Source organism: Gallinula chloropus, assembly GCF_964237585.1.
Source record: "Gallinula chloropus genome assembly, chromosome: 5".
Taxonomy (NCBI): Eukaryota; Metazoa; Chordata; class Aves; order Gruiformes; family Rallidae; genus Gallinula; species Gallinula chloropus.
Window position 1 is genome coordinate 47481863 of NC_140090.1, and position 13359 is coordinate 47495221.

Below are 13359 nucleotides of genomic sequence, written 5' to 3' on the forward strand. Positions count from 1 at the left end.
CCTGGGCAAACAGGTGCCCTCCAACCAAAGATGTTTTTTTGAGAAAAAAATCACCACAAACCACCACCAAATATATCCACTTGCAAAAGAAAAAGCATCTAAAAAAGCTTTGGGGTTTTAAGTAGGCCATCTGTTTCTCACAAATCTTTGAAAACTGGGAGCTTGAGGGTGGAGAGCACCATCAGGACTGTACCACTTCATCACTGAAGTCTCAGGACTGGTTTGAAATTCCAGTGTCCTAAGGCACAATTATTTTGATTGATGAAGATGGTACTGTTCCCCTGGCCCCAGGAACAGATCTAAGACGTGCCTATGCAGACAGACAGCAGCATTTGTTTATGCAGACAGGTAAAGAGAAAAAAAGTAGGGAAGGAGGGGCGTGTTGTCAGGCACATGTTTGACACAACACTGCTCAAAGCATCTCACCTACCCACATGTAACTGCTGGCTTGTGTGCCCAAGGGGAAGAGCTAAGCTCCCTGCAAAGGCTGCGAAAGAGGAGTTCAAAATTGGGGCTTTGGTGGAAGTGGAAAACCAGGCTCTAACATGGCAAACTAACCCGTTCCCCCATGAAACACAAGCCATACCAGCAGCGATTGGGCACACCAGCAAAGCAAGAGGCAGCTGTTGGGACAGTGAGGAGCTGGTTTAAAGCAGCCCACCGAGGTGTGAGGAGGGCTCTCAGCAGATGCTGATGGGCTTTCCATGCTGATTGAAGGGGCGCTGGTGAAGGGAACACCACACAAGACACCACTGTTAGTTGTGGCCCTGATCTGTATTTTGTCCTTTTTTTTTTCTTTTCTGTAACACTCGGAGGCCTCAATATATTCTGTTCATAAAACCTTCAGGGGGATTTTAAGGGAACTAAAAGCACATTTGTTTTGTCCACAGATGAAACACCGGTGTAGCTGAAGACTGAACCTGTAGTGGAGTGTTAGTCAATTGTAAACTGTAGGAGATGTGTGCATTTTACACAAACTGAATACAGAAGCGACAAAGGATGAGTCTGTGTCATTCCAGCTCTGATAAAGTGCACGGCCTTCGGAATTCCTGTCCCCGCTCGTGGAGCCACTTATTGGATACTGCAAAGACAAAAAGGTATTTGGTCCTGGTTAGCTCATGCTTCTATTGCAGCTAAATAGGGGCTGCTGGCCAGCTGTCAGGTGAGCACAGGGTTAGCTTTATTTTCTGATGCTGTTTTTACATATACATGTCTATAGACACATGCAGGTGAAGTTGGTCTTCTCAATCTAAGAGGGAAAAAACCCAAAGGCTGCAAAACAAGGAGAGACTACTGCAGTAGGTACAGTATCACAGGGGGTTTATATATATAGCAATGTATAAACATGTAGAGGTGGTGGAGGATGGGGCTTCCTGGTAGAGTTGGCACTGCCAGTCTTTTCCAGCCTTTAATGTGTCTATCATTCTCTTCTACAGAATACATGTAACCCAGTATGCATATAGAGAGATGAAGGCAGTACAGATTAAAAAGTAGATTTCTTTACAAAGGGCCTATTTTCTGGCTGCTTGTTATTCCACCAGGAAGCCCTGAGGAAAAAGAAAATCCAAGCTCTCCACCCCCAAAGCCCAGACATGCGGATCCCAGGCAGGAGAACAAGGTGAGGGGTACTTACCCCATTTGTTTCCAACTAGTACTGGGCAGGCTGCATGCCGTGTGCTGTAATCTCCTTCTCCACTTGGAAAAAGGTTGTACCAGAATACAGCTGTTCCCTGGGAATTGCAGTGGAAACCTCAGTGTTCTGCTCTGAGCAACAGGTGCTTGCACAGCAACATACTTGTAGGTGTATTTGTACCTCGGATGCTGCTCCTACAGCATCCTTGCCTAAGGAAGGAGTCTTCTTTGCTCATTGCCTGGCTGTCAATATTTTAAGCCCTAAGCCAGCTTCATGCAACTTTCACCAGTTTTGGAAAGCAAAATAACTTACTAAAAACGAGCATCAGGCCAACAAAGAACAACAAAGAACTTGTGACCCTTCTGAGGGGAAAAGCAACAGGAAGACACAACTCCAGGGAGAATTCCCTACAGGTGTGCCTCAGGACTAAACCTGCTTACAGGGAGGAGCATTTTTAAAATGTGTTTTCAAGTAACTGAAATGTTTTGCAAAGCCTCTGAACAGGCGAAGGCCAAAACGTAACTATGTGTGAACACGCAGGAACATCCAGAACTGCTCCAGTCACTTCACTGCATGGTAGGTGCCCATGAGCAGTGCTCTGCTCTCCTTTATACCAACTCAGTTGTATAAAATGTTTGGAAAGGAGCCTTCATCTGTTGTGTTTCTGAGTAGGTGGAGAGAGAAGCCGTTATGCTGGGTGAAAAACCCCATTTACCTTTTTGGGCCAGACACTGGCTCCTACTTCAGGAAAGACAGTAGCTCCCCCTGCTGACACATCGCTCATCTGGAAAGGTGGGAAAAGGCACAGGTAAGTTCCAAGCAGACACATTAGTGCAACAGAATCAGATTATCGAACAACTTCATTTCTACCTCCCAATTAGCATCATCAACAGCCCTAAAAATGACTGACCCCCTTTCCCCCCCACTTTGTTTGAAGTGCAATAGCCAGCCTTGGCTCTGGATGTTACATGCTCAAACATTTTGGCAATGAGCATGCTATAAATACCCACGCAGACATAAAAATGTATAGTGTCAAATAATTTAAGTTGATGCTCAACTTTGAGGGGAAAAAACCTCCTTAAGAACACACAGAAGAGCCATTACTTCTGGGTAAGGCGATAGCCCACATGTATTTCCATCTTCATTTGCAAATCACTTCATTTAAAAACCAGTAATGAAATCATTCAGCAGTATGGAATATGCAGCAATAGGTATTTTTGGCACTAGCACGTGGCAGAAATACATTACTTACTTACATAAAACAACCAAGTAGCAATTCTGTTGCCTGTTCCCAATTCCTTAAAAGCATCTGGCTCGTCTTTCTGTGAATAAAAGCAAGCAGATTGAATAAGCTTTTCATTTGGATTATTGAGGGGAGCCAATGACACAGCTGTGGAGCCAGCAGCAAACCCATGCAGAAAAATTACCTCAGTCCCTCTATGTGGAACAGGAGAAAGTGCAGCACGACTGTGTCTATTAATTCAAACACACCAGGCAGTCTAAAATGCTGTACGACAGGGAGGGCATAAGCCCAAATTGCTAATGGGCAGGACTGACCACGCTGCCATAGAATGAGCATGTAAATCCCCTTCGCTGCCACAAACATGATTATTTCATTACACTTGCTCATCGCTTCTTGTCCTTGGCCAAGATGAGCAACAGGGAGGGCAGCTCGCCAGTCCGGGGGTGCTGCTGCCCTCCCAGCCTCCCGCTTCTGCGCTCCTCCCTGGTGCACAGGCGTTTTGGAGTGCCATTAAACATCCCACCAACATTCATTAAGCTGTGCATGATCCCAGATCCCAGGTGCAGCCATGAGCCCCCAGGCCCAGGGCCTCCTCCCTGGATGCTTGGAGGGAGGAAGCCAAGAGCCTGCTCCAGGCTCACAAACTCCCAGCAGAGCCCTCTAGGTAAGCGAAGGCCTTCACTGACACAAACAACTCCCCATTTTCATGGGTTGTGATACCTCTATTTTTACTTCTCGAACCCACCCCCCGTGACCACTATTTGTATGTGCTCAGAGTTCCAGCAATGGTTACCCCAGGCACTGACCCATGCATTTCCAAACAAAACCTGTTAATTGGTTGCAACGCTTTGGAGCACGTGCTTACAGAACAGAGATGCCGATTAATGGTGGCTTGGATTTGCAGAGTAAGGTTAATCTGAGGGTGTTAAATAACACATAAGTATGCCCAATAAATAACCAACTGAATTCAGTGGCATTATATCCAGCAGGCTGCCATTTAAGCTGGAATGGAAATAAAATGGGAATTTAAATCACATTAAAAAAAGACCGTGGCAGGTTCTCTCCCAGTTTCAGGACTGCACTAGCAAATGGCACGTAAACTATGGTAACAGACCACTCCTGTGATCAAGATTCCTTCAGCAGCCTGGAAGATGTCTGCACCTCAGCTCCGGGGAAAGAAGGTCTCGCTCTGCATCGCCAGTCTAGGTGGTGAGCTGCAAGGCTGCCTACACCGCTTTCCTCAGAGCAGAGAGCGTTAAGCTCTTGCCCTTGCAGCCATGTTCACCTCACTCAGCGATGCTCCACAGCCACAGCTGTAGGAGCTCCAGGGCCCGGATGCAGGCCAGCCTCTGCCACCGTCGTCTGCCACTCACAGCTCTACACTGAGATTCTATACATTTAGCTGTATGTCCCTCTGATTTTAAAACAAAGTGGCCTTACATGGCCAACTGGAACACTTCTAAATGTTTCCTCAGATTTAAAATAAAGGTAACACCCTTTGCTCTGCTCAGAGTCATCAGTCATCTCCTTAGAAGAATTCTTTTTCCCTTCTATTTCAGAAGAAAAACCCCGTTGCCCTGTAACACTTAAAATGGTTGACAGTTCAGCTGGTGGTTTAGAGGGCTTTCTCCACTGACATGGATTAGGAAAGCTGAAGAGCTACACAATTTAATACATGTTAAAGAATAAAAACTGTGCCACAGCCACAAGGCCCAGGCTTCACCAGGTGACTATCTCTCTCTTTACTTGCCCGTGCAAAGTCAAAGTGGGGTTCATACTGTCCTCCCACTCCATAATTTGCCACCTGCAAAAGAGAAACATAGGGCTTGTGAAAAAGGCAGAGGTGGAGACAGAAACAGGACTTACCCTTCCAAAATCAAAATGAGGCTCATACTGGCCTCCTACGCCGTAGTTGGCTACCTACAGTGAAAGGAGAAGCACAAGATCTGGTAAATCAGCATTTTACCTGTTTAAAAATCAAGCTCTAGCAACTCACGACTCTGCTGGCTAAAGGGGCCCAGCTGCAGCAGCGTCCCACTGGGCTCTGTCACACATAACTGTGTCTTCATCCAGCTGCCTCAGCAGCGCAGAGCCACAGAACAACTCCGAGAGCTGTGGGGACTCAGCCCTTTGCAGCTCTCAACTGGACACCAGCTCCCAGCAAAGCCACAGCTGCACCTTCCCTTGCCCAGGGTCAGCTTTCCCCAAAAGCTCTTCTGTCTGCCCCCAGCTGAAGGGCAAAGCCACTCACCCATATCCAAGTGCCTGATGACTTCTGGAACCTGACCATGAACTCCTGAAGACCTGGCCACCCACAGGCTCCAAGGAGCCTCAAAATGTTGGGCTACAGGAGCAGCAGCATATCCAAGCCAGGCACTGCAAGATGCAGTGTGCTCTGGGTAATGAATCTGGTACTGCCCCAGGGTAGAAAAACAATGCTCACCTTACAGGCTACATACTCTTCAACAGACATTACAGTGCTTTGACGTTATCTAAGCGTAAATCACTTCTTGATCTCTATGTCAGTAAAGAGTATCTACTGTCCTTTTTGCTTGATTGATTTCCCCACACACGCCTCTTCTATGTACGTGCAAACTCAATTTTCAGCCAGATGCTTGAGTGCTTTATCATGGCCAGTCTTGCTGGAGCAGCACAGCAGCGCGCACCAGCTTTGAGGAACCGCACTCTAGGGGTCCTGCTCTCTAGGCAGTCATATGCTTTCTCACACTCACAAAGCAGCTATTCATTTAAAAGCCTCAAGTAAACCAATAAAAGTACATTCTAAACCCCATTTACTGCGGTTACAAGCGAAGGCAGGCTTTCCCCCCAAACACCACTGGCCTTCCAGGGCCCAGGGCAGGACAACCAATCTGCACCCCTGTTCTCCCCGCTTTCCTCAAGTACCAGTCACACCAACCTGTTCATTAGCACCACAGCAGCCCAGTTTGAGCATGCAGCACTGAACCTCTGACACTCAGTTAATGTACATAAAAAGGAATTACACTTCAACAAACACGTTGCCGTTCCTCTCCAGCTACAGAAAGCCATTTCACACCAAAGCAAGCACTACTCTACAAAGACAACTTTGTATCTCTCTCCCAATCGTGCTTCCCAAGCAAACTGGCTGGTCGATCAGCCACCCCTGGATTCAATGAGCTTTTGTGGCCCCTCACCACCACTGCCCCCCCTAAGCACAGTGCTGCACACAAAGCCAAAGCCACCCAAACGAAACGCCAATTGCCCTTCACCACCGGACTTGTCCCAACGCTTTACCTGTAGTTCTTCTGCTGTGGAGACATCAAGTCCTGTTAGGTCCTGTATCCTTGTGTTAATGCGAGACACCACGGGGCTCTCGTAGCCAGACAGCCAAGCACTGGGCAGGAGGGGACAAAATTAGTAAAACAAGGCAGTAATCACCATAAAGCCAACAGTGTAAACGCAACACCAGGAATTACTTTGAATGTGAGATTGTTTTTCCATACTTGTAAAGAATTTGCTATTTCCAGGGCACTACGCAGGCCTGCATTCATGCACATACTTTCTAGGAAGAGCACTTAACAGCACCGGTTTAAGGAACTAAGGGCCTTAATAATTCCCATCCGGACTTACCAAGACCATTCCAAACCATGAGAGCTGTTACCTGGCCTGGGCACAAACCAGGTTTGCTCTTACCCGTTCCAAACAGCTACTTTGCAGCCCACTTCCGATGCCTTTTGAAGCAATGCTCAGGCAAAGAACAGGTGAGTTACTGGATGTGGTGTAAGCAGCGTCTACCTGATTGTAACCCAGCTCTTCCACACCACACCCCAACAGGCAAGCTCTCTGTGAGCTGTCCTTTCCTGTCACTTACCTGTGCAGTGGTACTGAAACTCATAATGAGAACAATTAAACGCATCGTGACCATCTGCCCCACTCAACGCTCTCCATTAAAACAGCCCATCACAAATTCAGTGTTTAGCCCATGTTTTGGTATTGAGCAACGTGTTTTTTTCTTAAAAGGAAACAATCCAAACCCAAACCACCTGGCTGTTTTTCTCCTGCTCTTGGTGCATGCTCACTGAGCACTGCATGACGCCACGTGCCCACAACAGCGGTGTCCGGCAGGGAAGGGCACAAGCCATGTAGAACCGCAGCTCTGCGCATCGACACCAGACCCGTACTAGCTGTGACCACTTCCAGCTGCTTACATAGAAACACTCACACGTGCATTTCACCCCTTCACAAGATAAACATCTTGTTCTCTGAAAAAAACAGCAATTTCTTCTACTCTTTTTTTAAAATCTCTCTTTTTAAAGCTGCTCACATGAGTCTTGGTTTTTTTTCTGCTGCTTTGTTCATTCCATTCTAGCCACTGCACCTTCCTTTTACCCGGTCATCCTTTCCCTCTCTTGGCATGCTCACTTCCTACCCTGTCCTCTTCAACAGTTATCAGGCCATCCTGGACCAGAGGCAGAGAGGGACCAAAACATTGGTTATTTGGGTCCACCGCCCCCCTTTGCAGGGAGGTGGATGGAGCCAGCTTGTACCACCTTTCTCCTACCAGCTGACTCAGCTTCCTGGGCTCATCAGTGCTCCCTGCTGCTTTGACAGGAACATTGGGCTGAGGGACCCCTGCCCCAGCCTGGCAGGAAAGGGCAGCATCGCATTCCTACTCAAATGAACCTCCACATCTGTACTGAATTGTACTGTATGTTCTTGGATATAAAAATAGTATTTAAAAGAAATACCAAAACAGCACGGGAGGAACAGTAGCATGACACATGACACAAGGCACTGACACAGGTTACAGAATCTCTATGAGCATTTAAAGAAAAAAAAAAAAGAGAAATAAACTGTAGATTAAAATACTAAGATTTCTCAAGGCAGACTTGCACAAACACATATGAAGACTCGTTAGTAGGAAAGAGGTGTTACCATGCAACCTGTGATTTAAGGGGGCAGAGAATGCAAACACTCCTTACAGGCAGCGCTTCCCACAAGACAAGCAGCTATGAGCCACATGCTACACAGCCACAGAGAGGTGACACTTGCGAGCACCCCTAACCTCCCAGGAACACACAGAATACCCCACACAGCCAGCCAGTGAGACCACCCAGCTTCCAGCCCAGGCTCGAGCTGCCACTGGCCACAACACCACAAGGGCCTCAAAGAAAAAGAAGAAAAGTAAAACGCAAACGATCTCACTGTGCGGGTTCCTTTGGACAGCAATGAACGCTTTGGGTGTTTCCACAGGGACAGCACTGTGCCCCTTCACAGCACACAAGCACTCTAACTGTTTTAGAAATAAAAGGATACAGAGGAGTGTATGAAAGGTGGGGAAAGTGGGAACCGAACCATATTTTGGGTGCCAGCCTGTCTGCCGGTGGCGGAGCACAGCTTAAGGGAAGGGCTGTAGTTCTGAGTGCTTTTGTGCCATGAGTTAGAGTGGGATTTAACCCTGCAAGCACCACAAGATCTGCTCCCAGGAGGGCAGAGAGCTGAGGAGGCCCTGCAGAACCCTGCCCAGCACAGGTCTCTGTGCCTGGGCCTTCGGGATGCAGCTTAAGGGCCTCTTCGAGCACCAGCCTCAGCCTTGCTTCTTTGCCAACAGCAAAGTCAGTGTGCACCCAACAGTCATTTCTTCACCCAAGGGACAACTCCTCACCAGTGCCATGCCCGATGCAGAACTAACAGCCTTAAACTCTGCTCAGCCAACTTCTCTCTTTGAATAATATCTGCATAGCCCAGGGCTGGGCAGAACCCAGTAAACACATGCAGCTCTCCTCCTTCAATGTGCACTTGTTAAATCAAGTGGCTCATCTGACAAGTTAACTTGCACCAGCAACACTGTCCTATGTCTGACCAGCTGACAGCTGAGAGTGCATCAGGGGCAGATCTTACTAATCAAGGAGGGACAAGTATGTTTCTTGGCATGTCACATGCACAGCAGGTTAAGAAGGGAGTGACTACTTACTGGAGGATTTGATATTTCCAGAAGCCAAACCTCCTAGGTTACAAAACAACAGTATTTTGGTGTCCTTCCCCAGGGCTTTGTAAAAAGCACACACAAACTAAGCTAATATATCCTAGCAACTGGAACAATTTTGTTAGTGTGCTGAATTTGGAGAGGGGGGTGGTTCTTCACACCTCTGCAGCTACCTGGAAGAAGGCTGAAGAGAGGAGGTACAGACTGTTGGGCTCATATAGACATATGTCAGCTCACGTGACCAAAAGCTCGTCACCTCCTCCTCCAGCTGCTCTGGCAGGTCTGGTACCAGCCATGACAATGGCCGGGTGCCCTTAGTCACAGCTGCATCAGCACTGCACCACAGTGTTTCAACACTGCTTCTGTAAAGGCCGCTGGTCACACAAAACACTGGTGTTTCTGTTTAAAAATGTGCTAACATGTACCAAGTGTGTAAAAAGTACCAGTTGAAGCATGACAGGGAGTGAAAAAAAAAAAGCCCAGACTGGTATTTCTGAAGTGGAAACTTCAACACCGGATGCTACAACCTCTGACTGGCTGCTGGGAGGAGGAGGAAAGAAAAAATGCTGCCTCTAAGAGTGGTGTCAGAGCTGATTTGGGTACTGCACACAGCAGTGCATGGTGCTCCTCCAACTGCTGGCAAGGAGCCGGCTTTTACACAGCCTGCCACGTACCGCACAGCGAACAGTAGCCCTCTCAGGGAGAGGAATGCTGTGATGTACCAGTGCCTTTGCTAGGAAGGAATGTCTGCAGGGGGAAAGCAGCCATCCACTGAAAAAACAAAGCACACGTTTTCTGGTTTTTCAGGAGCAGCGATTCATCTGGAATCCAGCTCTAGCAAAAAGGCGTTTCTACCACCAGTTCTGCACAAGAAGTTCAGTGACCCGCCATGAGTAATATTGGTCTGGCCTGCTACAGACAGAGCCGTCAAGTTCCCTTTTAGAGTACAAAGATCTGAATTTAAATTAGTGATCTGGTCCCCTTCCCTAATCCCCATTATTAGCACACCATGTTTGACAGAAACGGGGGGGCAGGGGGAGGGAGTGGGTATGTTCAAATGTATTAACAAGTTTCTTCAGTTAACACCACAGATGGGCTGGTGTCACAGAGGACAAAGCCCGAGACCAAATAAACATTTTCTGAAAAACAGGCAGCCACAGGTGACCAAGCACAGGTGAGGCACACAGACTGTAACAATAAAAATGAAATGTAACACATGTCCAACAGGCAGATGTATGTTCCTGAGGCTGTTCTGGAGGGGCCTACAGAGCTGGCTTTAAGGAGCAAATACCTAAGAGCTCTACAGACAATTCTGAAAGGACTCCCGCTACCTGCACGTGCTCCAAGGAGTCAATGTGCCACTACTCATACTCAGCGCAGCTTTCAGGGTGAGACTTGAGCTGTGGTGACTTTCTGGTTTCTGTGGGAGTTACAATCACTCCTCAATCAAGCGACTTCGTGTCGAAGAACACGACCCAGTGTTCTGAAGCACTTCCAGCTTTTTAAAGCTACACAGAGCTAACTAGACACCCTAGAAGCGTAATCCAGTACCCAGTCTACTTCAGCTCTTTGGTCAAGCAGCTGAAAGAACCCCAGTTTTCTACAAAAGCAGCAACTATTTCGAGTCACTTCGACAAGGAAGTCCTTGACAATTGTCAGCTAGCTGTAACCTGTGCTCTTCCCACCAGTGACAGCAGCTCATTCCAAGCAGCGAGTATCCCTGCCCAAGGCCAGCAGTGGAGGTGAGCTACACGAGCAGCCTTCTGTGCTGGTGGTTAGTACGAGCAGAGCATGGCGCTGAGCTAACAGTACGTTAGTGGCACAACACATGCCATGCTAAGCACAAGGCAGCACTCCCCTCTCAGCTCTCGCTGTCACACAGAACCATTCCCTAGTTTGGCAGGCCACTCCCCTTGTTAACCAACAGCTTGGGTGGCTTTAAGCCATTCTCTCTTGTAAAGCAAGATCAAGACTCAGAAGTTACACAAGAACCTCATTTGCCCCATGTTTAGATACAAAGCGGTACCATCCCAGAACAGACTTCCTCAGACTGCGTGTACCTTCGGAAGACGTTCCCCTTACCTCTTAGAGACTCTGTAATGTGCTGTGGTCAGTTTCCCAGTCTCAGGGTCATGAACAGTAGCACGGCTCAGCTACAAAAAGAGAAAGGACAAGGGCTTACCCACCTAGTAGGCTGCTTTTTCACCAAGCCCCAGGTGTTCGAAAGGGTTCCGATTGGTCTGGATGGTATGCAATGCTCTTAAGTCAGCAATGTTAGAAGGGCAACAGAAGCTGTAGCTGCCAGGTCCAAATCGAAACAAATTGGTTGGAAAAATTTGGTTAGATTGTCCTTTCACTTTTTTCCTCCTTTTTTTTTTGTTTTGTTTTAAACTAGAGACTTTCTGCAAATAATTTATGGTGCTGAGTTTCACAGGCAATTCCTCTTCATCCAGAAGTTTAACTCCTTTCACAATTTTGGCTTGACATTGACAGAACGCATGCCCAACCTTTACTCTCTACTGCAAAACCAGGGTGGGGGTACAGGGGGCTTCTTTTAGAGCCAGCTGAGTTCGGAAAACATTGGCTAAATTCCCAACTCATGGGACTTTAATAATAGACAAGCTAGACCAAACCAGGAGCCCAGTGAAAACGAGCTTGCCTTCCACCAGATTTGTCTCTGCAGGAGGTACAAGAGCCCAGGAAGGAGGGGATTATCTCACAACTACTCAGAAATCCAGAATAGCTAGTGAACGTATTTTGCACATCACTCCAGGCATCACGTCACGCAAGGTAACTCCTTAATGCATCTCTTAGGCCTGTAGAGGCACTTCAAGTGGCTGAAAGGGAGGACAATTTTTGGTTGGTGAGAAGAACAAGGGGAAGAGAATGTTAAAGAAATACAGATTTTACTGAAGGTCTTACAGCATCACCTGTTTTTTACACTAAAGGCAGAGACTTGCTTCTTGTACACATCAACATTTGAGAACACATGACAAGAAAGAAAGGAAACAAATCCAAGTACGCCCCCAGAACTTCTAGCTGAAGGAAAGGACTGAGAAACTCAGCAGTAACAGCCTGTTACAGATCTGCATGTAATGAAGCGGTGGACTAGAAAGCCAAAGTTGTCTTTTCAGACCACCTCTCTTTTCCCGTAATGAGCAGAATCTACACACTCATTACAGGCCCAAAACATCTGGCATAGAGCTCTCTTACCTTTTGCTAATTCTGTAATGTGCCGTCTCCAAGGCTCCTGTTATGGGGTTTGAAATGGTGGCTCGCCTCAGCTGTGAAGCGAACCATCAGAATAGTTGCATTACAAAGCACATACTGCATCACAGCAATCCGACCATTCAGAAGCCTAAAGGGGAAAAGCCACACAAGCTGCCACACAAACCACCCAGTTGCCTTTTGCAGTATTTTTCCTTTTATGGAGGGGGTGGAAATTCATAAAGCAGTGATGGGGATGCAGGGGGTGTCTCCGGCTTTACTAAACGAAGGTTTTTTAAGTTTTTGGGGTTCGGTTCTGGTTTTGAGGAACATTAGAGAAGATGAAGTTTCCCAGGAAGCAGTGTTTCCATTTCTGGAGCAAGAACAGTCGTCTGAATAAAGTGAGCTGGAAGCTTTCGTTTCCTTCACACTGCAACAACTGGTGGAAGCGGCACAACATCAAGGCATGCGTACAACGGGTCCTTTGTTAGCGCTGTGTCCTGCGCGTGTAAGGTGAGCTTCACAGCTACACTGAATCCAGGCAACAAGGACATCTTGTGAGAGCCAGAGGGGACCAAACCCCTGCCTTTTTGGATTCTTTCTGTACCAACAGTGGCACTGAACTCCCTCAATGTTGACTGCTACCACAAACTGTTTGTCCATGGATACATTTATGTCACATTCCCAGATGACGGAGTGAGAACTCTGGATTGAAGTCCTTCCTTTCCCTCACTGCGCTCCATTTACTTGACACCATCCTATCCATGATAATACTCTGATTCAGAACCTTATGTGTACCCTCTAAATTTGTTCCTGGACTATCAGACAGTCTCCATTACTCCTGCCTGGAAAGGTTGAGCTGCAGAGCCCAAGGTTTGGAAGAGGCAACAATGACATACGGAGCCCCAAACCAAAATATTTTTCTATTGTTAAAACAAACCAAGTAATAATAGAACCAAAGAATGCTTTGTGTTGGAAGGGACCTTAAAGATCATTGAGTTCCAACCCGCTGCAGGGACACCCTCACTAGACCAGGCTGCTCCAGGCCCCATCCAACCTGGCCTTGAACACCTCCAGGAAGGGGTCAGCCATCACCTCCCTGCGCACCCTGTGCCAGGGCCTCACCACCTTCACAGTGAAGAATTTCTTCCTAACATCCAATTTAAATCTACCCTGGTGCAATTTAGACCTTCTAAGAAGTCCCCCCCCAGCTTTCTTGCAGGCCCCTTCAGGTACTGGAAGGCTGCTATAAGATCTCCCTGGAGCCTTCTCTTTTTGAGGGTGAACAGCCCCAATTGTCTCAGCCTGTCT

At 47.4% G+C, this 13359-nt stretch overlaps 1 protein-coding gene across 1 annotated transcript in view; it reads right to left on the reverse strand.

The window, feature by feature from the left end:
- Positions 1-495: 495 nt before the first annotated feature.
- P4HA1 (prolyl 4-hydroxylase subunit alpha 1) overlaps positions 496-13359 on the reverse strand; it is a 33849-nt gene continuing 20985 nt past the window's right edge. The window contains exons 10-16 of the mRNA XM_084265133.1: positions 10924-10994; positions 6150-6249; positions 4743-4796; positions 2890-2955; positions 2349-2417; positions 1634-1730; positions 496-1081 (exon numbers count right to left, since the gene is read on the reverse strand). Coding sequence (XP_084121259.1) covers positions 1011-1081; positions 1634-1730; positions 2349-2417; positions 2890-2955; positions 4743-4796; positions 6150-6249; positions 10924-10994 — 528 coding nt within the window. The 3' untranslated portion in view covers positions 496-1010. The remainder of the gene's footprint in view (positions 1082-1633; positions 1731-2348; positions 2418-2889; positions 2956-4742; positions 4797-6149; positions 6250-10923; positions 10995-13359) is intronic.